Raw genomic sequence first — 27371 nt, forward strand, 5'->3', positions numbered from 1 at the left:
GAACTGGGTGGAGCCCACCACAGCTCAAGGAGGCCTGCCTACCTCTGTAGGCTCCACCTCTGGGGGCAGGGCACAGACAAACAAAAAGACAGCAGTAACCTCTGCAGTCTTAAATGTCCCTGTCTGACAGCTTTGAAGAGAGCAGTGGTTCTCCCAGCACACAGCTGGAGATCTGAGAACGGGCAGACTGCCTCCTCAAGTGGGTCCCTGACCCCTGACCCCCGAGCAGCCTACCTCGGAGGCACCCCCCAGTAGGGGCAGATTGACAGCTCACACGGCCAGGTACTCCTCTGAGACAAAACTTCCAGAGAAATGATCAGACAGCAGCATTCGTGGTTCACGAAAATCTGCTGTTCTGCAGCCACCACCGCTGATACCCAGGCAAACAGGGTCTGGAGTGGACCGCTAGCAAACTCTAACAGACCTGCAGCTGAGGGTCCTGTCTGTTAGAAGGAAAACTAACAAACAGAAAGACATCCGCACCAAAAACCCATCTGTACGTCACCATCATCAGAGACCAAAAGTAGATAAAACCACAAAGATGGGGAAAAAACAGAGCAGAAAAACTGGAAACTCTAAAAAGCAGAGCACCTCTCCTCCTCCAAAGGAACGCAGTTCCTCACCAGCAACGGAACAAAGCTGGATGGAGAATGACTTTGACGAGTTGAGAGAAGGCTTCAGATGATCAAACTACTCTGAGCTACAGGAGGAAATTCAAACCAAAGGCAAAGAAGTTAAAAACTTTGAAAAAAATTTAGATGAATGTATAACTAGAATAACCAATACAGATAAGTGCTTAAAGGAGCTGATGGAGCTGAAAGCCAAGGCTCGAGAGCTACGTGAAGAATGCAGAAGCCTCAGGAGCCGATGCGATCAACTGGAAGAAAGGGTATCAGTGATGGAAGATGAAATGAATGAAATGAAGCGAGAAGGGAAGTTTAGAGAAAAAAGAATAAAAAGAAATGAACAAAGCCTCCCAGAAATATGGGACTATGTGAAAAGACCAAATCTACGTCTGATTGGTGTACCTGAAAGTGACGGGGAGAATGGAACCAAGTTGGAAAACACTCTGCAGGATATTATCCAGGAGAACTTCCCCAATCTAGCAAGGCAGGCCAACATTCAGATTCAGGAAATACAGAGAACGCCACAAAGATACTCCTCGAGAAGAGCAACTCCAAGACACATAATTGTCAGATTCACCAAAGTTGAAATGAAGGAAAAAATATTAAGGGCAGCCAGAGAGAAAGGTCGAGTTACCCACAAAGGGAAGCCCATCAGACTAACAGCGGACCTCTCGGCAGAAACTCTACAAGCCAGAAGAGAGTGGGGGCCAATATTCAACATTCTTAAAGAAAAGAATTTTCAACCCAGAATTTCATATCCAGCCAAACTAAGCTTCATAAGTGAAGGAGAAATAAAATACTTTACAGACAAGCAAATGCTGAGAGATTTTGTCACCACCAGGCCTGCCCTAAAAGAGCTCCTGAAGGAAGCACTAAACATGGAAAGGAACAACCAGTACCAGCCACTGCAAAATCATGCCAAATTGTAAAGACCATCGAGGCTAGGAAGAAACTGCATCAACTAACGAGCAAAATCACCAGCTAACATCATAATGACAGGATCAAATTCACACATAACAATATTAGCTTTAAATGTAAATGGACTAAATGCTCCAATTAAAAGACACAGACTGGCAAATTGGATAAAGAGTCAAGACTCATCAGTGTGCTGTATTCAGGAAACCCATCTCACGTGCACAGACACACATAGGCTCAAAATAAAAGGATGGAGGAAGATCTACCAAGCAAATGGAAAACAAAAAAAGGCAGGGGTTGCAATCCTAGTCTCTGATAAAACAGACTTTAAACCAACAAAGATCAAAAGAGACAAAGAAGGCCATTACATAATGGTAAAGGGATCAGTTCAACAAGAAGAGCTAACTATCCTAAATATATATGCACCCAATACAGGAGCACCCAGATTCATAAAGCAAGTCCTGAGTGACCTACAAAGACACTTAGACTCCCGCACAATAATAATGGGAGACTTTTAACACCCCACTGTCAACATTAGACAGATCAATGAGACAGAAAGTTAACAAGGATACCCAGAAATTGAACTCAGCTCTGCACCAAGCGGACCTAATAGACATCTACAGAACTCTCCACCCCAAATCAACAGAATATACATTTTTTTCAGCACCACACCACACGTATTCCAAAATTGACCACATACTTGGAAGTAAAGCTCTCCTCAGCAAATGTAAAAGAACAGAAATTATAACAAACTGTCTCTCAGACCACAGTGCAATCAAACTAGAACTCAGGATTAAGAAACTCACTCAAAACCACTCAACTACATGGAAACTGAACAGCCTGCTCCTGAATGACTACTGGGTACATAACGAAATGAAGGCAGAAATAAAGATGGTCTTTGAAACCAACAAGATCAAAGACACAACATACCAGAATCTCTGGGACACATTCAAAGCAGTGTGTAGAAGGAAATTTATAGCACTAAATGCCCACAAGAGAAAGCAGGAAAGATCCAAAATTGACACCCTAACATCACAATTAAAAGAACTAGAAAAGCAAGAGCAAACACATTCAAAAGCTAGCAGAAGGCAAGAAATAACTAAAATCAGAGCAGAACTGAAGGAAATAGAGACACAAAAAACCCTTCAAAAAATTAATCCAGGAGCTGGCTTTTTGAAAGGATCAACAAAATTGATAGACCACTAGCAAGACTAATAAAAAAAGAGAGAAGAATCAAATAGACGCAATAAAAAATGATAAAGGGGATATCACCACCGATCCCACAGAAATACAAACTGCCATCAGAGAATACTACAAACACCTCTACGCAAATAAACTAGAAAATCTAGAAGAAATGGATAAATTCCTTGACACATACACCCTCCCAAGACTAAGCCAGGAAGAAGTTGACTCTCTGAATAGACCAATAACAGGCTCTGAAATTGTGGCAATAACCAATAGCTTACCAACCAAAAAGAGTCCAGGACCAGATGGATTCACAGCCGAATTCTACCAGAGGTACAAGGAGGAACTGGTACCATTCCTTCTGAAACTATTCCAATCAATAGAAAAAGAGGGAATCCTCCCTAACTCATTTTATGAGGCCAGCAGCATCCTGATACCAAAGCCAGGCAGAGACACAAACAAAAAAGAGAATTTTAGACCAATATCCTTGATGAACATTGATGCAAAAACCCTCAATAAAATACTGGCAAACCAAATCCAGCAGCACATCCAAAAGCTTATCCACCATGATCAAGTGGGCCTCATCCCTGGGATGCAAGGCTGGTTCCGTATACGCAAATCAATAAATGTAATCCAGCATATAAACAGAACCAAAGACAAAAACCACATGATTATCTCAATAGATGCAGAAAAGGCCTTTGACAAAATTCAACAATGCTTCATGCTAAAAACTCTCAATAAATTAGGTATTGATGGGACGTATCTCAAAATAATAAGAGCTATCTATGACAAACCCACAGCCAATATCATACTGAATGGGCAAAAACTGGAACCATTCCCTTTGAAAACTGGCACAAGACAAGGATGCCCTCTCTCACCACTCCTATTCAACATAGTGTTGGGAGTTCTGGCCAGGGCAATTAGGCAGGAGAAGGAAATAAAGGGTATTCAATTAGGAAAAGAGGAAGTCAGATTGTCCCTGTTTACAGATGACATGATTGTATATCTAGAAAACCCCATTTTCTCAGCCCCAAATCTCCTAAAGCTGATAAGCAACTTCAGCAAAGTCTCAGGATACAAAATCAATGTACAAAAATCACAAGCATTCTTATACACCAAGAACAGAGAGCCAAATCATGAGTGAACTCCCATTCACAATTGCTTCAAAGAGAATAAAATACCTAGGAATCCAACTTACAAGGGACGTGAAGGACCTCTTCAAGGAGAACTACAAACCACTGCTCTATGAAATAAAAGAGGATACAAACAAATGGAAGAACATTCCATGCTCATGGATAGGAAGAATCAATATCATGAAAATGGCCATACTGTCCAAGGTAATTTATAGATTCAATGCCATCCCCATCAAGCTACCAATGACTTTCTTCACAGAATTGGAAAATACTACTTTAAAGTTCATATGGAACCAAAAAAGAGTCCGCATCGCCAAGTCAATCCTAAGCCAAAAGAACAAAGCTGGAGGCATCACGCTACCTGACTTCAAACTATACTACAAGGCTACAGTAATCAAAACAGCATGGTACTGGTACCAAAACAGAGATATAGATCAATGGAACAGAACAGAGCTCTCAGAAATAATGCCGCATATCTACAACTATCTGATCTTTGACAAACCTGAGAAAAACAAGAAATGGGGAAAGGATTCCCTATTTAATAAATGGTGCTGAGAAAACTGGCTAGCCATGTGTAGAAAGCTGAAACTGGATCCCTTCCTTACACCTTATACAAAAATCAATTCAAGATGGATTAAAGACTTAAACGTTAGACCTAAAACCATAAAAACCCTAGAAGAAAACCTAGGCATTACCATTCAGGACATAGGCATGGGCAAGGACTTCATGTCTAAAACACCAAAAGCAATGGCAACAGAAGCCAAAATTGACAAATGGGATCTAATTAAACTAAAGAGCTTCTGCACAGCAAAAGAAACTACCATCAGAGCGAACAGGTAACCTACAAAATGGGAGAAAATTTTCACAACCTACTCATCTGACAAAGGGCTAATATCCAGAATCTACAATGAACTCAAACAAATTTACAAGAAAAAAACAAACAACCCCATCAAAAAGTGGGCAAAGGACATGAACAGACACTTCTCAGAAGAAGACATTTATGCAGCCAAAAGACACATGAAAAAATCCTCACCATCACTGGCCATCAGAGAAATGCAAATCAAAACCAAAATGAGATACCATCTCACACCAGTTAGAATGGCAGTCATTAAAAAGTCAGGAAACAACAGGTGCTGGAGAGGGTGTGGAGAAATAGGAATGCTTTTACATTGTTGGTGGGACTGTAAACTAGTTCAACCATTGTGGAAGTCAGTGTGACGATTCCTCAAGGATCTAGAACTAGAAATACCATTTGACCCAGCCATCCCATTACTAGGTATATACCCAAAGGACTATAAATCATGCTGCTATAAAGACACATGCAGACATATGTTTATTGCGGCACTATTCACAATAGCAAAGACTTGGGACCAACCCAAATGTCTAACAATGATAGACTGGATTAAGCAAATGTGGCACGTATACACCATGGAATACTATGCAGCCATAAAAAATGATGAGTTCATGTCGTTTGTAGGGACATGGATGAAATTGGAAATCATTCTCTGTAAACTATCGCAAGGAGAAAAAACCAAATACCGCATGTTCTCACTCATAGGTGGGAATTGAACAATGAGAACACATGGACACAGGAAGGGGAACATCACACTCTGGGGACTGTTGTGGGGTGGGGGGAGAGGGGAGGGATAGCATTAGGAGATATACCTGATGCTAAATGACAAGTTAATGGGTGCAGCACACCAGCATGGCACATGTATACATATGTAACTAACCTGCACATTGTGCACATGTACCCTAAAACTTAAAGTTTAAAAAAAAAAATCTGGCAAATTTTTTGCCAGAACCGCAATTTCCTCGAGCATTTTCCTTGCCTTAGTACAGTCGCTTTTAGTTTTTCAATTATAATTAAGTCTTCTTAGATAAAGGATTTAAAAAAAAAAACCCTTTCCTATTCTACATGAGAATTTGACCTTTGGTTAACTTTCTAGCTCTGTTTTCCTTGAGATCTCATAAAAGTGGACTATCAACAGTTTTACTAGGCAACATTGCTTATGTAAAAATGGCCTTTGCTTGGGAAACTGCATGTGAACTAAGAAAACCATAACTACCTGGTGAGAAGTCTTCCTCAGGGCCTCCTTGAGGGCAGTGACTCCTGCTGGTCATGCCTCCTACCTACTAAGTTGTTACAGGAGATACTTTTGTAGGGCATATGAGGTTTTGAAGCCAGGGTCATTCTTTTGTCTGTATGATGTGGATCTCAACTCTTTTTTTTTTTTTCTTTTTTTTGAGACAGAGTCTTGCTCTGTCACCCAGGCTGGAGTGCAGTGGTGCAATCTTGGCTCACTGCAACCCCCGCCTCCCAGGTTCAAGTGATTCTCCTACCTCAGCCTCTCGAGTAGTTGGGATTACAGGCACCTGCCACCACACCCAGCTAATTTTTGTATTTTTAGTAGAGACGGGGTTTCACCAGGTTGGTCAGGCTGGTCTCGAACTCCTGGCCTCAGGTGATCCACCCGCCTTGGCCTCCCAAAGTGCTGGGATTACAGGCATGAGCTACCATGCCCGGCCAGATCTCAACTCTTTGTGCCTGGGCTGTAACCTGGTTGGGAGGCAAAGAGACCCTCTCCTGGACAGCTGTGTGAACTGCTGTATGGACTGCCACATGGTCTTCCATTGAGAGGAGCACCTCCTGCCACTGTGTTTCTCCAGGTTGTCTTCCCTTGGCTCATGGTGGTCTTATAAGTCTGAATGTTTAGTGGTATCAAAGAAGACCCTTGGTGGACTTGGCATCCTACATTTAGGATTATTTCGTTAGGAGAGCTTCACCAAAGTAGAATAACTGGGTCCCATACTATGGGCTCCTTAATACAGATATAAAGTCAAGTCTATTTCCCAAAGAGTTGTATCACCAGCTTTCACCAGCTGTGCAATGAGGCAGCCATTTCTAGGTACTCTCAGCAGAATTTTTTTTAAATTTTGTAGATTTGATCATAAAAATTGGTTTCGTCATAATTTACAGTTTTAAAAAATCTTAAACTGTAGGTTTGAGAACTGCTAGCATTTCCTCTTTTGTGAATTGATGCTTTCTTTTGCCCAGCAAAAAAGTTAAATTGCAAGTAAACGGGATTTAAAAATTTTAAATTGCAAAGTGCAACCAGATGTGAGAGGCATTTCCCCCCTCTCTGTTCTAAACTGCTTTTTCTGCCCTTCTAGGTCTACGAGGCCCTTCTCCCCCAGTACGCCAAACTCGAGCAGAGAATCTTGTCTCAGACCCGGGGGCCTCCGGAGTGAACAGGCATCCCTGTTGCCCCTGCCTGCCCAGATTTACTGACCCCACTTGTCGACATGGCCCCAGACAGCAGGGATCCACTTCTCTGTTCTGAACAGCTCTTCCTGCCCCTACTGACTCCTTGGAGTGTCCAGGACCATCTTAAAGCTGCCCTCAGCACATCTGCATGAAGATAGATAGGCACTCCTGTCCCTGTGCCCGTGTGCCCCAGGGCAGGAAAGCATCTCTCTTTTCCTGTCTTTTATCCCAGGAGGCAGGACAACACTGAGACTGGGATATGTCCAATAAAAACTATGACTTTTACCCTTGCAGAGGCAGAATTAAAGCTAATCTAGGGACTCAAATCAGCAGAATAGGGGAGACAAAGCCCTGTCTCACCCCCTAACCTCATCCTATCTCTTTCTCCAACCCTGACTGCCCACTCCTCCGCAAACCGTGACCCATAGCCGCCCCCACCCCATACCTTGATCTACCATCCATCCTCTTCCCCAATCCAAACCCCACAGTCTCTTGTCTCCCACACCCTGCCTTCCTTGTTTCAGCTGTCTGAGGTGCCTCGCAGGGCCTCTCTTACTTGCCCCATGCTCACCCTCTCCATGCTGTCCCCATTCTCTCCTTTCACCATCTCTCCTCTCCCCCTCCTTCATCTCTCCTCCCTCCCCAAACTCACTTGGCATAATTCACAACCTCCCACCCAAACAATGGGCCTGGTGGACGTGCTTCCTGTGCCCTCCTTTTAGCTATGCCCACAGATCACTGAGAGGGACCATCTCCCAAGTGGCGCAGTTTAGAACTTCTCTCCCTTTTTCTCCCTCATTCCCTCTCTCTTCTTGCAGTCCACTTGCTGAAGAACTTGTGTCATTTCTCTGGAAGAATTTCCAAAATTCTGGATTTCTTTTTTATTTTGGAGTATTTCATCAGCTGAAAAGTTGTGATTCTCACTTTGAGTTTTCTTCCTATATTTGTATAGTGAGTTCCTTTTTCCTTCCTCTTTATCCCTCCTGTTTTACTTTATACCTCTCTATTCCTTGCTCAAATTATTGCAAAAGCCTCTATAGAAAGTCCTCTGCGATCTGACTCCTGCAGACTCTTCCAGATTTTTCTTCTGCCCAAGGCCTTTACTGAGCTCAGGACTCCAGCTAAATCAAAATACTCATGTTCTCACCCAGAGTGACAAAATCCTGCAGATAGGTTTGAGACCTAGTGGATCAGAGCAGTAGCTACTGGGAAGTTAAAAGGAAGGGGCTTAGAAAATGAATGGGACCAAAGGCATCACTTCTGATGGAGATGAAGCCATCTTGAAAGTGAGTGGTGTCCTTTGGAGGCATGGTGGATGAAAGGGTGCAAAGGAAGCAAGAGGTTAAAGATAACGGCCCATTAGATACAACAGCAAGCCCAAGATTCCGAAGAAGACAGACAACTCCCCCTAGTACCACCTAGACATTACTTTTTAAAGACATTTTACATTATTGTCCAGCAGAAAAAGGCTGTCTTGGACCATGAAACAGTAAACTGTAACTAAACACTTCAACATGAATTTGAAAATAAATAATTGTGGATATAAAAGAACACCAGAGATCAGAAATTCAAAAACTCAGAATAAAAATGAAAAAGCTACAAGCATATATGAGAAGAGAACTGACTGAACTTGGGAAATAATTTGAACAAAAAGATAAATCTTCACAGATATGAATACTAAATTTTATCTTAATGAAAATAGATATGGTCACAAGTACATTAAGGCACGTAGAAGGTAGGAGTAAGAAAAGCTAAGAGAAGCAAAACAAACAAAGCAATATTAAAGGAAGAGCCAAAAAGACCCAGAAATAAAATGATAGATAAAGAAGATTGGCAAAGAAAAGATGATACAGGTAAGATTGGAACTTATGAAAACAAAAGATAAGACAGTGGCATAGAGTTAATATTTAAAATTCAAATATTAAAACTCAAATAAACCCCAAAGAACTTTTGGAAAACAAAAGAAAACCTGAAACTTTATCTTGAAAGGGTCTATCTTGTTACTTAGAATATTGACCCAGAATTATTAGCTCTGAGACATAGCCTACCAACTATACTTTGAAGCCAAAGAAAAAGAACTATGTAAGCCTCTAGGCCAAAAGACCTAGTCTCTTACAAAGGAAAGACCTGGTTGGCCTCAAATTTCTCAACAAAGCAAGATAGCAATGGGGTAACCTTTTCAAGAAACTCAAAGTATGAACTGAGGATTTCATATTTCACCAAGCTGTCCTTTAAGTATCAAGGATATAGGAAGAAATTTTAATTACACAAGAGCCCAGGGACTATTATACTCACAACTTCTTCCTTAAAATTCTACTAAAAGACAAGCTTCATCCAACTAGATGATTGGGGAAACTTGAGCAAAAGGACTGGACATGACTATTGAATATCTTTGATTGTAGATCTGAGGCCAAATGGAAGTGGGGATAAGGGTGGAAGAACAGTATTAGTCCCTTCTCACACTGCTATAAAGATAGTACCCGGCTGGGAATGGTGGCTCATGTCTGTAATCCCAGCACTTTGGGAGGCTGAGGCAGGAAGATCACCTGAGGTCAGGAGCTCGAGACCAGACTGGCTAACATGGTGAAACCCCATCTTTACTAAAAATACAAAAATTAGCTGGGTGTGGTGGTTCACGCCTGTAATCCCAGCTACTTGGGAGGCTGAGGCACGAGAATTGCTTGAACCCGGGGGCAGAGATTGCAGTGAGCCGAGATTGTGCCACTTCACTCCAGCCTGGGCAACAGTGAGACTCTGTCTCAAAAAAATTATAAAGATAGTACCCAAGACTGGGTAATTTATAAAGAAAAGAGGTTTAATTGACTCACAGTTCCACATGGCTGGGGAGGCCTCAGGAAACCTACAATCGTGGCAGAAGGTGAAGGTGAAGGGGAAGAAAGGACCTTCTTCACATGGTGGCAAGAAAGAGCATGGACGCACAAGAGAGCAAGCAGGGAAAACTGTCTTATAAAACCATCAGATCTCGTGAGAACTCTCTATCATGAGAACGGCTTGGGGGAAACCGCCCCCATGATCCAGTCACCTCCCACCAGGTCTCGCCCTCAACACCTGGGGATTACAATTCAAGATGAGATTTGGGTGGGGACAGAAAGCCTAATCACATGAAATAGTATCAAACTATATATGCTTTGACAAGACAGAAGTAACAAAACAAAAAAGAAGGGAGAGAGGAAGAGGAAAATACAAAGAACTCCTTGTTGCTTAGGCAATATGTAGATGTCAAATAGTATTATTTAAAGTTGACAAACCAAGTATATGAAGTGTAAGTAAGGAAAAAAGGGAGATTTAGAGCATTAAAGGTGTACTATACTATTAATAGTATAGAATACATAGTATAATTACTAGAATAAAAATGTAAATCATCAATGCTCAAAGAAGCAATAATAAAGATTACAGTGAAAAACATGCAGTAAATGTACCATCATACAGTAAATATATTAAGTCCAAGCATATAAGTTAAATCAGTACATGTGAAAGGACTTACCTATTAAAAGGAATATCAGATTGGCTTACAAACCAATGTCTTATTGTCTGTTATTTATAAGAGACACATCTAAAGTAAGTGATTCAGGAGAGGCTAAAAAAAAAAGAGATGGGCAAAAATAGACCAGACAAGTAGGACCACAAAAGGCAAAGATTACAGTATCCATATCTGAAAAGGCAGAATTCAGGAAAAAATAGACAAGACAATGAAGGATACATTAAAATGCTAAAAGCCACAATTCACAATGAGGATATACTATTTATGAGTGTTAGAGCTTCAGTTATCTGGTTTGTCAACTTTAAGTGATATTCTTTGGCTCCTGCCTATCCCCTGTACAACAAAGAGCTCTTTCTACTTTCCTCTTTCTCTCTCCCTCCTTTTTCATTGTTTCCGTTGTGTTACTTCTGCCTTGTCAAAGCACATAACATTTGCATGACAAATTATGCAAGGAAAAATGAATAGAAACCTAGAAATAGCAGAGAAATTTAAAACACCTCTCTCTCATCCAAGACTGAAGTTAAGGAGACAAAAAATACATATAACGATATAAGTGATCTAAGTAACAGTATCTATAAAGTAGATTTAATGAATATATGTTGAACTTTCTACCTTGATAATAGAGAATATTACTGTAGGGCAAGCGTGATGGCCCACACCTGTAATCCCAGCACTTTGGGAGGCTGAGGCAGGTGGATCGCTTGAGCTCAGGAGTTCGAGACCAGCTTGGGCAACGTGGTGAAACCCCATCTGTACAAAAAAAAAAAAATACAAAAATTAGCCAGGCATGGTGGCAGGAGCCTGTAGTCCCTAGGAATTTATGACTCTTCTAGGAATCAAGATTGTTGTCCCACAGCAGCCTCACACACCTGGCATAGCAGTGATTAAACTCATTGGGAGCTATCTCAAAAATAATTGTGAGTGAGGCTTTTGGTACATAGAGTAGACTCCAATCAGACACATAAAACCCACAGTACATTTTAGGAAGCTATACTAATGGCATTAACCTGGATTAAAAGGGACTAAATGTTAAAAGACCCTGGACCCCCAACTTTCTATGGGCAACAAGCAGGCATAGTTGCTCAAAAGACAGTTTCTAGGCCAGGCATAGTAGCTCATGCCTGTAATCGCAGCACTTTGAGAGGCCAAGGTGGGCAGATCATGAAGTCGGGAGTTCAAGACCAGCCCGGTCAAAATAGTGAAACCCCATCTCTACTAAAAATACAAAAATTAGCTGGGCATGGTGGTGCATGCCTGTAGTCCCAGCTACTTGGGAGGCTGAGGCAGGAGAATCGCTTGAACCCGGGACGTGGAGGTTGCAGCGAACTGAGATCTCGCCACTGCACTCCAGCTTGGGCAACAGAGTGAGACTTCATCTCAAAAAAAAAAAAAAAAGTATATGTATCAGGCCGGGCGTGGTGTCTCATGTCTGTAATCCTAGAACTTTGGGAAACCGAGGTGGGTGGATCACCTGAGGTCAGGAGTTCAAGATCAGCCTGGCCAACATGGTGAAACCCCGTCTCTACTAATAATACAAAAAAAATTAGGTGGGCGTGGTAGCAGATGCCTGTAATCCCAGCTACTCAGGAGGCTGACAGGAGAATCACTTGAACCTGCGAGGTGGAAGTTGCAGTAAGCTGAGATGGCAGCACTGTACTCCAGCCTGGGTGACAGAGCAAGACTCTGTCTCAAAAAAAAAAAAAATATATATATGTGTGTGTGTGTGTGTGTGTGTGTATGTATGTATGTATCAGAAAAAACGCAAGTACACTTTAAGCATATTTTAAAATGCTTACTGACAAAAATCAAAGAGTTTGATAAAATTCTGTGTTACCATGGCTGTGGAGAAACAGGCATTTGTATACATTTCTGGTAGGAGTGCAATTTTGTCAAACTCCTAAGGCGGGAAATTGGGCAACATCAACAAAACTAAATATGAGTATGATTTAACCATTCCGATAGGAATCTGCACAAAGACACAATTCCAACATACAAGACAACATATGTATAAGGTTATTGTGAAATTATTGATAACAGCAAAGTACTTGGGAAAAGGCACATATACATTAATATAGGACAGATTGAATAGATTATAATGCATCCACACAATAAAAAAGAATGAGGAAGATCTCTATGTACCAATGATGGGTAAATTCCATAAACAAAGGACAGTTCTCTACTTAGTTCTTTTTATTCCCCTTAAAGTTTTATAGTTTTTAGTGTATGTCTTACACATATTTTGTTAAATTATTTGATATTTCAAAAATGTTTTGTGATAAAATGTGTGACATTTATCACTTTAACCATGTTTTGTGATAAAATGTATGACATCATTTTAACCATGGAAAAGTGTTCATTTTTTCAACTGTTTTTACTAGCATTTAGGAATATTCCATGGTATGTTGAATTATTCATTGTGAACATATAAAGATCAAATTCAGTAGCATTAGGTATATTCACAATATTATGCAACCATCACCACCACACATTTCCAAAACCTTTTTATCATTCTAGACTGAAACTCTACTCACTAAACAATAACTCCTATTTTTCTCTCCCCAGCCCTTGATAACCGCTATCCTTTCTGTCTCTATGGATTTGCCTATTCTAGGTTTTTCATATAAGTGGTATCATACATGTTTCCTCTTGTTTCTGGCTTATTCCACTTTGTGTAATATTTTATTAAATTTTACATATGTAAAATAGTTAATATTTTAATGTTTTAAATTTAAAGGTTCATCACATTGTAGCAAGGCTGAATAATATTCCACTGTGTTTATATACCACATCCTGTTTATCCATTCATCCATCAGTGGACATTTAAGTTGTTTTCACCTGTTGGTGATTGTAAATAATGCTGCTATGAACATTGATGTACAAACATCTGAGTCCGTGCTTTCAGTTTTTTGGGTATATACCTAGAAGTGGAATTGCTGAATCATATAGTAATTCTGTTTAACTTTTTGAGGACCCACCACAGTTTTCCACAGTAGCTGCACCATTTTACATTCCCCAGCAGTAATGCACAGGGATCTAGTTTCTCTACATCCTTGTCAACACTTGTTATTTTTCTTTATATGTATATATAAAATAGCCATCGTTATGGATGTGAAGTGAAATTTCATTGTGGTTTTTATTTGTGTTTTCCTAATGACTAGTGATGTTAAGCACTTTTCATGTTCTTATTTGCTGTTTGTACACATTTAATTGTTTTGATGCTGTTGGAAGAGTGTTTCATTTTTTCAATTGTTTTTGCTAGCATGTAGAGATAGTCTATGGTATATGGAATTATTTGTTGCTAACATATAAAAATCATTTTTTTTTTAGATGGAGTCTTGCTCTGTCACCAGGCTGGAATGCAGTGGCACCATCTCGGCTCACTGTAATCTCTGCCTCCTGGGTTCAAGCGATTCTCCTGCCTTAGCCTCCCTAGTAACTGGGATTACTCGGGACCCCCCCACCATGCCCAGCTAATTTTTGTATTTTTAGTAGAGACGGGATTTCACCATGTTGGCCAGGATGGTCTCAATCCCCCAACCTTGTGATCCAACCGCCTCAGCCTCCCAAAGTGCTGGAATTAACAGGCGTGAGCCACCATGCCCAGCCATAAGAATCAATTTTTGTTTGATTTTGTGTCTTGCAACTTTATTAAATTCACTTACTAGTTATGGTAGTATTTTGTATTAGTAGGATATGTAGGGTTTCTATCCATCATGTCATGTCATCTATAAAAACAAAGACAGTTTTCTTCTCTTCAATCTGTAAGCATTTTATTTCATTTTCTTGCCTTTCTGCAATGGCTAGAATGTCTAGTATAGTGTTGAATAGAAGCAGGGAGAGCAATAATCCTTGCCTTGTTCCTGATCTTAGGGGACAGCATTTTATCACTAAGAGTGTGTGTGTGAATACGCCCTCCATCGGGCTAAGAAATTTCCCTTTCGTTTCTTGCTGGAGGTGGGGAGGAATATTTAAAAAGAATGTGTAGGTTTGTCTTGAGTTTTGTTAAATGTTTTGCATGTATGTGTTATGGTTTTGGTATTATGTGTTCCTTAAATATTTGATTGAATTCACCAGTGAAACCATCTTAGTTAGATGTTTTCTTTGTGGAACTTTTAAGTTAAAACTGAATTTACATAAAAATATATGGCCCTTCAGATTTTGTACTTCTTTTTGTGTCAATGTTAATAATACGTATCTTTCAAAGAATCTCCCCTTTTTTTTTTGGTAGAGATAGGGTTTTGCCATGTTGTTGGTAGCAAGCCCTAACCCTGTCATAGACAGGCCTTAAAGAAACTGGCCATAAACAGGATTTCTGCAGCAATGGGACATGCTCATGATGGCTGTCATGCACACTGCCAAAAGTTGTTGGTTTACTGGAGCAGGGCAAGGAACACCTGGCCCCGCCCGGAGCAAAAAACTGCTCAAACCACAAACGATAACAGGAAAGGCCTGTGCCTTGGCAGCATGTTTTTGCTGCAGATAATCAGCCAGAGCCTGTTTCTCTGCTCCTCGCTGAGATTGCTTTGTTTTCCATAAAGAATGCTTTTAGCTAATCTACAATCTATCGAAGCCATGCTTATATCACTGGCTTTCTGTCAATAAATGTGTGGGTCAAGCTCTGTTTGTGGCTCTCAGCTCTGAACGCTGTCAGCCCCCGATCCCCACTTTATACTGTATTCCTGTGTCTGTCTTAATTACTCTAGCGCCGCTGGGTTGGAGTCTCCACGACCGAGCTGGTCTCGGCAAGTGGTGCCCAACACGGGGGCTCGAACCTGGGTCGAAGAGTCGCCAGAACGATGGTTAGAAAATGTGGAACTACGCTGGAGGACACCCGAGTACTGTTAAAGCAATCCTCATGGTGAGTAAGAAGGGGAGCTCAGAAGCATCAGGGTAACAATGGGACAAGGGCTGAGCAGGCATGAGGCTTATTTGAGTCTGCTTCGCCATCTCCTCAGAAAAGGAGGAGTGAACGTTAGCACTGGCTGACTTACGCAGCTTTTTAGTGCAGTAGAGAAATATTGCCGCTGGTTTCCGGACCGAGGAACTATGAATGTAGAGGTCTGGGAAAAGGTAGGCAGCACACTGAAAAAGGCATATAAGGATGGTGCTGGGGATATTCCTATCACTGGACAGTGTGGGCTCTGGTTCATTCCACCTTGGAGCCTTTCCACACAGATGACGAGGAGGAGGAATCAGAGGAAGAAGGAGAGTCTAACGAAGTAACAGAAGAGGTGACAGAGCAAGTTTGCTTGCCAGCTAAAGCAGCAGAGTAGGGAGAGGTTTGTCCCTACCCCTCTACACCCCCTCATTATTCTGAAGAAAAGGAGTGGCCTGAGCCTCCAAATCTTTCTTTTCCAGAGGACACTGGGCGAAAAGTAGTTGCCCCAGTGACTGAGCAGCGCCTCGAGCAACCGCTCTCAGTTCTATTCAGGCAGGAATCCAGCAAGCTAGACAAGAGGGTGATATGGATGCTTGGCAGTTTCCTGTTAGAATACACCCACCTGATCAACAGGGAAATATTATGGCTACATTTGAGTCTTTTCCTTTTAAAATACTTAAAGAATTTAAACAATCTATTAATCAACATGGACCAGGTTTTCCTTTTGTAATGGGACTGTTAAAGAATGTTGCTGTCTCCAGTCAGATGATGCCAGCGGTATGGCAGGATCACTTCTAGGTAGGTCTAATTTACATTTAAAAGGAGTACAAGTACAAACAGGAGTCATTGATTCAGATTACAATGGGGAAATTCAAATTGTTATATCTACTTCTGTTCCCTGGAAAGCAGAGCCAGGAGAGTGTATAGCACAACTCCTGATTGTGCCATATGTGGAATTGGGGAGAAGTGAAACTAAACAGACAGGAGGATCTGGAAGTACAAATAAGCAAGGGAGAGCAGCTTACTGGGTAAATCAAATTACTGATAAACATCCTACCTGTGAAATAACTATTCAGGGAAAGAAATTCAAAGGGTTGGGAGATACAGGAGCAGACGTTTCAATCATTTCTCTACAGCACTGGCTGTCTGTGTGGCCAATTCAATCCGCTCAATTTAACATAGTTGGAGTTGGTAAAGCCCCTGAAGTATATCAAAGTATTTATATTTTGCATTGTGAAGGACCCCATGAACAATCTGGGACTATTCAGCCAATTGTAACTTCTGTACCTATAAATTTATGGGGGAGAGATTTATTACAGCAATGGGGAGCACAAGTTCCCCATTACATAGAACAATTATATAGCCCTCGAAGTCAGCATGTGATACAAGAGATGGGGTATGTGCCTGGCATGGGATTAGAAAAAAATTTACAAGGCTTAAAAAAACCACTTCAAGCGGAAGGAAAAAATTCTTGTCAGGGTTTAGGGTATCATTTTTGATGGTGGCCATTGTTAAGCCTTCGGAACCTATACCTTTAAAATGGTTAACAAGTAAGCCAATTTGGATAGAATAATGGTTGCTGAGTAAAGAAGAACTGGAGGCTTTAGAGGTCTTAGTTACTGAACAATTAGAAAAAGGACATATAGCTCTAACGTTTTCCCTCTGGAATTCTCCAGTCTTTGTTATTATTATTATTATTATTATTTTAAGATGGAGTCTCGCTCTGTTGCCCAGGCTGGAGTGCAGTGGTGCGATCTTGGCTTACTGCAAGCTCCGCCTCCTGGGTTCATGCCATTCTCCTGCCTCAGCCTCCCGAGTAGCTGGGACTATAGGCGCCCACCACCACGCCCGGCTAATTTTTTGTATTTTTAGTGGAGACGGGGTTTCACTGCGTTAGCCAGGATGGTCTTGATCTCCTGACCTTGTGATCCACCCACCTTGGCCTCCCAAAGTGCTGGGATTACAGGTGTGAGCCACCATGCCCAGCCCTCCAGTCTTTGTTATTAAGAAAAAATGTGATAAATGGAGAATGTTGACAGATCTTAGAGCCATTAATTCGGTTAGACAACCTATGGGAGCATTGCAGCCTGGACTGCCTTCTGCTGCTATGATTCCAAAAAATTGGCCTTTAATAGTCATAGATTTAAAAGACTGTTTCTTTATTATCCCCTTAGCTGAGCAAGACTGTGAATGGTTTGCATTTACAATTCCTGTGGTAAACAACCTGCAGCCTGCTTAGCGTTTTCATTGGAAAGTGTTGCCACAAGGCATGTTAAACAATCCAACGATTTGTGAGACTTATGTAGGACAAGCAATTGAACCTACTCGTAAAAAATTTTCACAGTGTTACATTATTCATTATATGGATGATATACTTTGTGCTGTCCCCACTCAGGAAATATTACTCCAATGTTATAATCACTTGCAAAACTCGATTTCTCGTGCTGATTTAATTATAGCTCCTGACAAAATTCAGACTACTACTCCTTACTCCTACTTGGGGACCTTAGTAAATGACACTACCATTGTGCCACAGAAAGTAACCATACATAGGGATCAATTGAAAACATTGAATGACTTTCAGAAATTACTGGGAAACATTAATTGGATATGACCTGCTCTAGGCATTCCTACCTCTGCCATGAGTAATCTCTTTTCTATCCTTAGAGGAGATCCCAGTCTCACAAACCCTTGGCAATTAACAAAGGAGGCTGAGGCAGAGTTACAGCTGATTGAAAAGCAAGTGCATAAAGCTCAAATAAATAGAATAGATCCAGAAAAGATCCAGAAAAGATTGATTTTTCCAACTCAGCATTCACCTAGTGGTGTTGTTGTTCAAGAGCAAGATCTTGTAGAATGGCTTTTTATTCCACATACTAATTCATGGACTCTTAACTCCTTGTTTGGATCAAATTGCTACTCTGATAGGAAATGGAAGAACTCAAATTGTTAAATTACAAGGATATGATCCTGGAAAAATTTTTGTTCCCCTTACAAAGGCACAAATACAAAAAGCCTTTATAAATAGTCTTAATTGCAAACCCATTTAGCTGATTTTGTAGGTGTTCTTGATAATCTCTTTCCAAAGACAAAATTATTTCAATTTTTGAAATTAACTAATTGGATTCTCCCTAGAATAACTAAATTTAAACGAATTGAAGGTGCTGAAAATGTTTTTACAGATGGGTGTAGTAATGGTGAAGCTTCTAACTCTGGATCAAAAAGTAAAGTTTTCCAGACACCCTATACTTCAGCTCAAAAAGCAGAGCTTGTAGTTGTAATTGAGGTGTTGATGGCTTTTGAGATGCCTGTCAATGTAATTTCTGATTCTTCATACGTGGTTCATTCCACACAATTAATTGAAAATGTTCAGTTACAATTTCATGCAGATAAACAACTGATGACTTTATTTACCCAATTGCAAACAGCAGTTAAGAGTAGAATGCAACCTTTTTACATAACTCGTATTAGAGCTCATACACCTCTTCCAGGACCTTTGACTGCAGGAAATCAAATTGCTGATTGCCTAGTTGCTATGGCATTATCTAATGCTAGACACTTTCATAATTTAACCCGTGTTAATGCCTCTGGTCTCAAACGCAGATACAGCATTACCTGGAAAGAAGCTAAAGCTATTACCCAGCAATGCCCAACTTGCCAAATGGTGCATTCCTCATCTTTTACAGGAGTAGTTAATACTTGAGGATTGGAACCTAATTCTCTTTGGCAAATGGATGTCACACATGTTCCCTCGTTTGGGAGACTAGCTTATGTACATGTATGTGTAGATACATTTTCTCACTTTGGGCTACATGCTAAACAGGGGAATCTTCTGCCTGTATTAAATGGCATCTTCTGCAGTGCTTCACAGTCATGGGCATTCCAGCTTCAGTTAAAACAGACAATGCTCCAGGCTATACTAGCCAAGCTCTAGCTATATTTTTCTCTATATGGAATATTAAACACATTACTGGCATCCCATATAATTCACAAGGACAAGCCATTGTGGAAAGAATGAGTCACTCCCTAAAACAACAATTACAAAAGCAGAAGAGGGGGATCAATGATTACAGGAATGGTGATTATAGGACTCTGCACATACAACTAAATCTAGCATTATTAACTTTAAATTTTTTGAGCCTGCCTAAATGCCGGATGCTACCAGCAGCTGAACAGCATCTACAGAAACCAGCTTCAAAGACAGAAGCAGAACAACTGGTTTTGTGCAGAGATCCAATAACAAAAAGTTGGGAAATAGGTAAAATAATAACATGGGGTAGAGGTTATGCTTGTGTTTCTCCAGGCCAAAACCAGCAGCCAATTTGGATATCATCAAGACACCTGAAACTTTATCATGAGCCAGATGCTGAGGAAGAGATTTTGGGAGGAACCCAAGGACCCCCCACTTGCAGCCATGTTGAGACTGACAATAAGTCCACCTTTCCTGCTTGTAGTGGGTGATTTAAAACTTGATCTCCCTAATCATCATGGGACTTGTCAAGAATGTAGATTGTTTTCTTGTGTGAATTCTTCCTTGTATAATACTGATCATTCTATTTTAGTGGTAAGAACCCAAGAAGGAGTATGGATACCTGTAAAGCTTTCCGGTCCTTGGGAAGCCTCTCCTTCTGTGCATATTATTACTGAAATTCTTCAAAACATTCTGAGATGCTCTCAGTGTTTCATTGCTACTTTAATTTTAATCATTATGGGATTGATTGCTGTCACAGCTACTGCCGCGGCAGCTGGAGTTGCTTTGCATTTCACAGTACAAACAGCAGACTATGTAAATAATTGGCAGAAAAATTCTACTTTGCTGTGGAATTCCCAAACTAATATAGACCAGAAACTAGCTAATCAAATCAATTATCTCCAACAAACTGTAATGTGGCTAGGAGATTGAGTAGTTAGTCTAGAATATAGAATGCAGTTACAATGTGATTGGAATACTTCTGATTTTTGCATTACTCCTCATCTGTATAATGAAAGACAGCATGAGTGGGAAAGAGTTAAGAAACATTTGAAAGGTCATACTGGAAATTTACTTTAGATATTACACAACTGAAGGAACAAATATTTCAATCTTCTCAGGCACATCTGACACTAATGCCAGGAACTGAAGTGCTTGAAGGCGCTTCAGATGGATTAGCAGCTATTAACCCATTAAAATGGATCAAGACACTTGGAGGCTCTGTAATTTGAATGATGACTGTGCTTTTAATTGGTGTTGTTTCTCTTTGTATATCAAATTGAAATACAAATGAAATTGGTCATTTGTACATCTGCAAATATAGACCCCGAATTCTGCGAGAAGTAGCCTACTGTGACAAAGCTGCCTATGCCTTTATCACTTTGCAAAAACAGAAAGGCGGGACATGTTGGTAGCAATCCCTAACCCTGTCATAAACAGACCTTAAAGAAACTGGCCATAAACAGGATTTCTGCAGCAATGGGACATGCTCATGATGGCTGTCATGCACACTGCTAAAAGTTGTTGGTTTACTGGAGCAGGGCAAGGAACACCTGGCCCCGCCCGGAGCAAAAAACTGCTCAAACCACAAACGATAGCAGGAAAGGCCTGTGCCTTGACAGCATGTTTTTTGCTACAGATAATCAGCCAGAGCCTGTTTCTCTGCTCCTCGCTGAGATTGCTTTGTTTCCCATAAAGAATGCTTTTAGCTAATCTACAATCTATAGAATCAATGCTTATCACTGGCTTTCTGTCAATAAATGTGTGGGTCAAGCTCTGTTTGTGGCTTTCAGCTCTGAAGGCTGTCAGCCCCCTAATCCCCACTTTGTACTGTATTCCTGTGTCTTTGTCTTAATTCCTCTAGTACCGCTTCGTTAGGTCTCCATGACTGAGCTGGTCTTGGCACCATGTTGTTCAGACTAGTCTTTAACTCCTGCAATCCTCCCACAAAGTGCTGGGATTACAGGCGTGAGCCACCGCACCTGGCCACAATCTTCCATTTTAACTTGTCAAATTTATTAGCATAAACTTGTTTAAATATTCCTTTATTATCCTTGCATGTCTGTAGTACTTGTAGTGAAAGAATTCCCTTTCATTTCTGAAACTGGTCATTTGTCTTTTTTCTGAATCAGACTAGCTAGAAGTTTATCAATTTTATTGATCATACTTTTTTCTATTTTATTGATTTCCATTCTTTATTGTTTACTTCAGGTTTAATTTGTTCTGCTTTTCCTAGCTTTTCTTTTCTTTTTTTTTTTGAGACAGAATCTCGTTCTGTAGTCCAGGTTGGAGTGCAGTGGCATGGTCTTGGCTTACTGCAACCTCCGCCTCCCAGTTCAAGCAATTCTTCTGCCTCAGCCTCCTGAGTAGCTGGGACTACAGGCGCCCACCACCACACCTGGCTAATTTTTGTATTTTTAGTAGAGACAGGTTTCATCATGTTGGGCAGGCTGGTCTAGAACTCCTGACTTCAAGTGATTCGTCCACCTTGGCCTCCCAAAGTTCTGGGATTACAGGTGTGAGCCACCATGCCTGGTCAATGTTTTTTAGCTTTTCAAGGTGGAAATCTACATAACTGATTTAAGACATTTCCTCTTTCCTAACATAAGCACTTAACATTATCAGCTTCATTGTATGCACTGCTTTAACTGCATCCCGTAAATTTTCATATGTTCTGTTTCCATTGTCATTCTGCTCAAAATGTTTTCTGATTTCCTTTGCTATTTTTCGTTAATTCTTAGGTTAATTCCAAAATATTAGGGGATTTTCCAGATAACTTTTTGCTAGAATTTGGTTTTGTTATTTAATGTCATCTGTGTGGTCTAAGAATATGCTCTGCATAAATTCAAGTTTTTAAAACTTACTGACATTTATTTTTTGGCCCAGCATATAGTTTAATTTTGGGGGATGTTACATGTGCATTTGAAAAAAATGTGTTTTCTCTCTTGTTGAGTGTTCTGTAAATGACAATAAGGTCGAATTAGATTGATGGTGTTGTTCAAGTCTTTTATGTCTTAACCGATTTTCTATATACTTGTTATACCAATTACTGAGAGAGCACTAGTAAAATCTCCAACCATAATTGTGTATTTCTTTATTTTTCCTTTTAGTTTTTTCCATTTTTCTTCATATACTTTGAGGTTCTATTACTTGGACATACATATTTGGGACTGTTATATCTTCATGATGATTTGACCCACTTATCATGAAATGTTCCTCTTTTTCCTTGTTAATATTCACTGTTCTGAATACCGTTTCCTGATATTACTATAGCCACTCCATCATTTGTTAGATTAGTATTTGCATGTTATATGTTTCTTTAAATCATTTAAATTTTAATCTTCTTGAACTGTAAACACTGTCTTTTGGTTGGAGTGTTTAGAGTCCATTTACATAATGTAATTATTGATGTGGTTTCTTTAAATCCCACATCTTACTATTTGTTTTCTATTTGTTCCAGCTGTTCATTGTCCTCTCCCCTTTAACTGCCTTCTTTTGAGTTATTTGAGTATTTTTTGTTATCTCATTTTATCTCCACTCCATATATTGGTTAGATCTCTGTGATGAATAATGTTAATTGCTGCTCAGGTTCCTCTTCAAGAAGTCATTATTGTTTCCCCTGCTGGGAGACCTGTTGACAGATAGCTTTCTGCTGACAGACCCTTCAGGGATTGCCACGATTGCAGAGAGCTACCTTGCTCAAGGTCATTCGCCTTCCCAAGATGGCTAACATCCAGTGCTGAATGCAAGAATATTAAGGTCTGACCATCTCAATCCAACTCAGCACAATTCTGAAGAGTCATTCTAGTTCTGTAGCTTCATGTGGGCTTGGCCAAGGCTATTATTGGACTAGCATAACAACCTGACTTCTCATCCTGCCCACCCCTGCTTGTGTCACCTTCCTTCTACAGGTATTTATCCCAAGAGCACTCCTTAATAAACATCCTTCACACTGAACTCCATCTCTGCTCATAGGAATCAACCTGCAACAGCTTCTTTGTTTTAGTTTTTAGTGGTTGCTGTAGGCATTGCCAATATGCATATTTTAAGCTATTACAGTTGTGTTAGTTTGCTAGGGCTGCCATAACAAAATACTACAGACTGGGTGGCTTAAACAACATTTATTTCCTCTTAGTTCTGGAGGCCAGAAGTCCAAGATCAAGGTGTTCACAGATTTGGCTTCTCCTGAGGCCTCTCTCTTTTTTGAATTTTTTATTATTATACTTTAAGTTCTAGGGTACATGTGCACAACGTGCAGGTTTGTTACATAAGTATACATGTATTTGGTTTGCTGCACCCATTAACTCATCATTTACATTGGGTATTTCTCCTAATGCTATCTCTCCCCCAGGCGCCCACCCCATGACAGGCCCTGGTGTGTGATGTTCCCCTCCCTGTGTCCAAGTGTTCCCATTGTTCAATTCCCACCTATGAGTGAGAACATGTGATGTTTGGTTTTCTGTCCTTGAGATAGTTTGCTCAGAATGATGGTTTCCAGCTTCATCCATGTCCCTGCAAAGGACATGAACTCATCCATTTTTATGGCTGCATAGTATTTCATGGTGTATATGTGCCACATTTTCTTAATCCAGTCTATCATTGATGGACATTTGGGTTGGTTCCAAGTCTTTGCTATTGTGAGTAGTGCTGCAGTAAACATGTGTTTGTGTGTCTTTATAGTAGCATGATTTATAATCCTTTGGGTATATACCCAGTAATAGGATCCCTGGGTCAAACAGTATTCCTAGCTCTAGATCTTTGAGGAATCACCACACTGTCTTCCACAATGGCTGAACTAATTTACACTCCCACCAACAATGTAAAAGCATTCCTATTTCTCTACATCCTCTCCAGCATCTGTTGTTTCCTGACTTTTTAATGATTGCCATTCTAACTGGCGTGAGACAGTATCTCACTGTGGTTTGATTTGCATTTATCTGATGACCAGTGATGATGAGCATTTTTTCATGGGTCTGTTGGCTGCATAAATGTCTTCTTTTGAGAAGTGTCTGTTCATATCCTTTGCCCACCTTTTGATAGGGTTGTTTGTTTTTTTCTTGTAAATTTGTTTAAGTTCTTTGTAGATTCTCGATATTAGCCCTTTGTCAGATGAGTAGATTGCAAAAATTTTCTCCCATTCTGTAGGTTGCCCTTCACTCTGTTGGTAGTTTCTTTTGCTGTGCAGAAGCTCTTCAGTTTAATTAGATCCCAAATCTCTATTTTGGCTTTTGTTGCCATTGCTTTTGGTGTTTTAGTCATGAAGTCCTTGCCCATGGCTATGTCCTGAATGGTATTGCCTAGGTTTTATTCTAGGGTTTTTATGGTTTTAGGTATAACATTTAAGTCTTTAATCCATCTTGAATTAATTTTTGTATGAGGTGTAAGGAAGGGATCCAGTTTCAGCTTTCTACATATGGCTAGCCAGTTTTCCCAGCACCATTTATTAAATAGGGAATCCTTTCCCCATTTCTTGTTTTTCTCAGGTTTGTCAAAGATCAGATAGTTGTAGATATGTGGTGCTATTTCTGAGGCCTCTGTTCTGTTCCATTGGTCTATATATCTGTTTTGGTACCAGTACCATCCTGTTTTGGCTACTGTAGCCTTGTAGTATAGTTTGAAGTCAGGTAGCGTGATGCCTCCAGCTTTGTTCTTTTGGCTTAGGATTGTCTTGGCAATGTGGGCTCCTTTTTGGTTCCATATGAACTTTAAAGTAGTTTTTTCCAATTCTGTGAAGAAAGTCATTGGTAGCTTGATGGGGATGGCATTGAATCTACAAATTACCTTGGGCAGTATGGCCATTTTCCAATATTGATTCTTCCTATCCATGAGCATGGAATGTTCTTCCATTTGTTTGTATCCTCTTTTATTTCATAGAGCAGTGGTTTGTAGTTCTCCTTGAAGAGGTCCTTCACGTCCCTTGTAAGGTGGATTCCTAGGTATTTTATTCTCTTTGAAGCAATTGTGAATGGGAGTTCACTCATGATTTGGCTCTCTGTTTGTCTGTTCTTGGTGTATAGGAATGCTTGTGATTTTTGCACATTGATTTTGCATCCTGAGACTTTGCTGAAGTTGCTTATCAGCTTAAGGAGATTTGGGGCTGAGAAAATGGGGTTTTCTAAACATACAGTCATGTCGCCTGCAAAGAGGGACAATTTGACTTCCTCTTTTCCTAATTGAATACCCTTTATTTCTTTCTCTTGCCTGATTGCCCTGGCCAGAACTGGCAACACTTTGTTGAATAGGAGTGGTGAGAGAGGGCATCCCTGTCTTGTGCCAGTTTTCAAAGGGTATGCTTCCAGTTTTTGCACATTCAGTATGATATTGGCTGTGGGTTTGTCATAAAGAAAAGAGGTTTAATTGACTCATGTTTCCCCTAAGGCTGGGGAGGCCTTAGGAAACTTAGAATCATGACAGAAGACACCTCTTCACTGGGCAGCAGGAGAGAGAATCAGCACTGAGTGAAGGGGAAGCCTCCTATAATACCATCAGACCTCATGAGAACTCACTGTCATTAGAACAGCATGGGGAAACTGCCCCCATGATTTAATTATCTCCACCTGGTCTTGCCCTTGACACATGAGGATTGTTATAACTCAAGATTGAAAAAAAAGATAGTTACTTCCTAGACACAATGGAGGTGCAGGCATTGGGTAAATATAACTGTTCCAAAGGGGAGACATTGGCCAAAACAAAGGGGCCACAGTCCCTGTGCAAGATTTGGGTGGCGACACAGCCAAGCCACATCATTCCACCCTGGCACCTCCCAAATCTCTTGTCCTCACATTTCAAAACACAATCATTCTCTTCCAGCAGTCCCCAAAAGTCTAAACTTAATTTCAGCATTAACCCAGAAGTCCAGGTCCAAAGTCTCATCTGAGACAAGGCAAGTCCCTTCCACCTAGCCTGTAAAATCAAAAGCAAGATAGTTACTTCTGGCCAGATGCAGTGGCTCACGCCAGTAATTCCAAGACTTTTGGAGGCCAAGGTGGGTGGATCTCGAGGTCAGGAGATCGAGACCATCCTGGTCACCATAGTGAAATCCCATCTCTACTAAAAATACAAAAATTAGCTGGGCATGGTGGTGTGTGCCTGTAATCCCAGCTACTCGGGAGGCTGAGGCAGGAGAATCGCTTGAACCCAGGAGGCAGAGGTTGCAGTGAGCTGAGATTGTGACTCTGCACTCCTGCCTGGTGACAGAGCTAGACTCCGTCAAAAAAAAAATTTACTTCCTAGATACAATAGAGGTACAGGCATTGGGTAAATATACCTGTTCTAAAGGGGAGACATTGGCCAAAACAAAGGCGCTACAGGCCTCATGCAAGTCCGAAATCCAACAAGGCAGCAATTAAATCTTAAAGCTCTGAAATAATCTCCTTTGACTCTATTTCTCACATCCAGGTCATGCTGATGCAAGAGTTGGGCCCCCATGGCTTTGGCCAGCTCCACCTCTGTGGCTTTGCAGGATACAGCCCCACTCTTGGCTTTCACAGGCTGGTGTTGAGTGTCTGCATTTTTTCCAGGCACATGGTGCAAGCTGTCAGTGAATCTACCACTCTGGGGTCTGGAGGATGGTGGCCCTCTTCTCACAGCTCCAGTAGACAGTGCCCCAGTGGGAACTCTCTGTGGGGGCTCCAACCCCACGTTTCCCTTCTGCACTGCCCTAGCAGAGTTTCATCCATGAGGGCTCCGTCCCCCAGCAAACTTCTGCCTGGACATCCATGCATTTCCTCTGAAACCTAGCCGGAGATTCCCAAACCTCAATTCTTGACTTCTCTGCACCTGCAGGCCCAACACCATGTGGAAGCTGCCAAGGCTCAGGGCTTGCACCCTCTGAAGCCACAGCCCAAGCTGTACCATGGCTGAAGCAGCTGGGATGTTAGGCACCAAGTGTCT

The 27371-nt window shown here is 40.9% G+C and overlaps 1 protein-coding gene across 4 annotated transcripts in view; it reads left to right on the plus strand.

The window, feature by feature from the left end:
• Positions 1-22560, plus strand: part of XYLB (xylulokinase) — an 82844-nt gene extending 60284 nt beyond the window's left edge. The window contains exons 19-20 of one of the 4 annotated variants that reach the window (XM_063703703.1): positions 15333-15487; positions 16224-17761. In XM_063703703.1, coding sequence (XP_063559773.1) covers positions 15333-15487; positions 16224-17007 — 939 coding nt within the window. In that variant the 3' untranslated portion in view covers positions 17008-17761. Of the gene's footprint in view, positions 1-7033; positions 8679-13956; positions 14793-15332; positions 15488-16223; positions 17762-19811 lie in introns of those variants that run through there. The other 3 variants (XM_019024710.3, XM_019024711.3, XM_055381291.2) reach the window with 3 other exon arrangements.
• The last annotated feature ends 4811 nt before the right edge of the window (positions 22561-27371 follow it).

Source organism: Gorilla gorilla, chromosome 2 (genome assembly GCF_029281585.2).
Source record: "Gorilla gorilla gorilla isolate KB3781 chromosome 2, NHGRI_mGorGor1-v2.1_pri, whole genome shotgun sequence".
Lineage (NCBI taxonomy): Eukaryota > Metazoa > Chordata > Mammalia > Primates > Hominidae > Gorilla > Gorilla gorilla.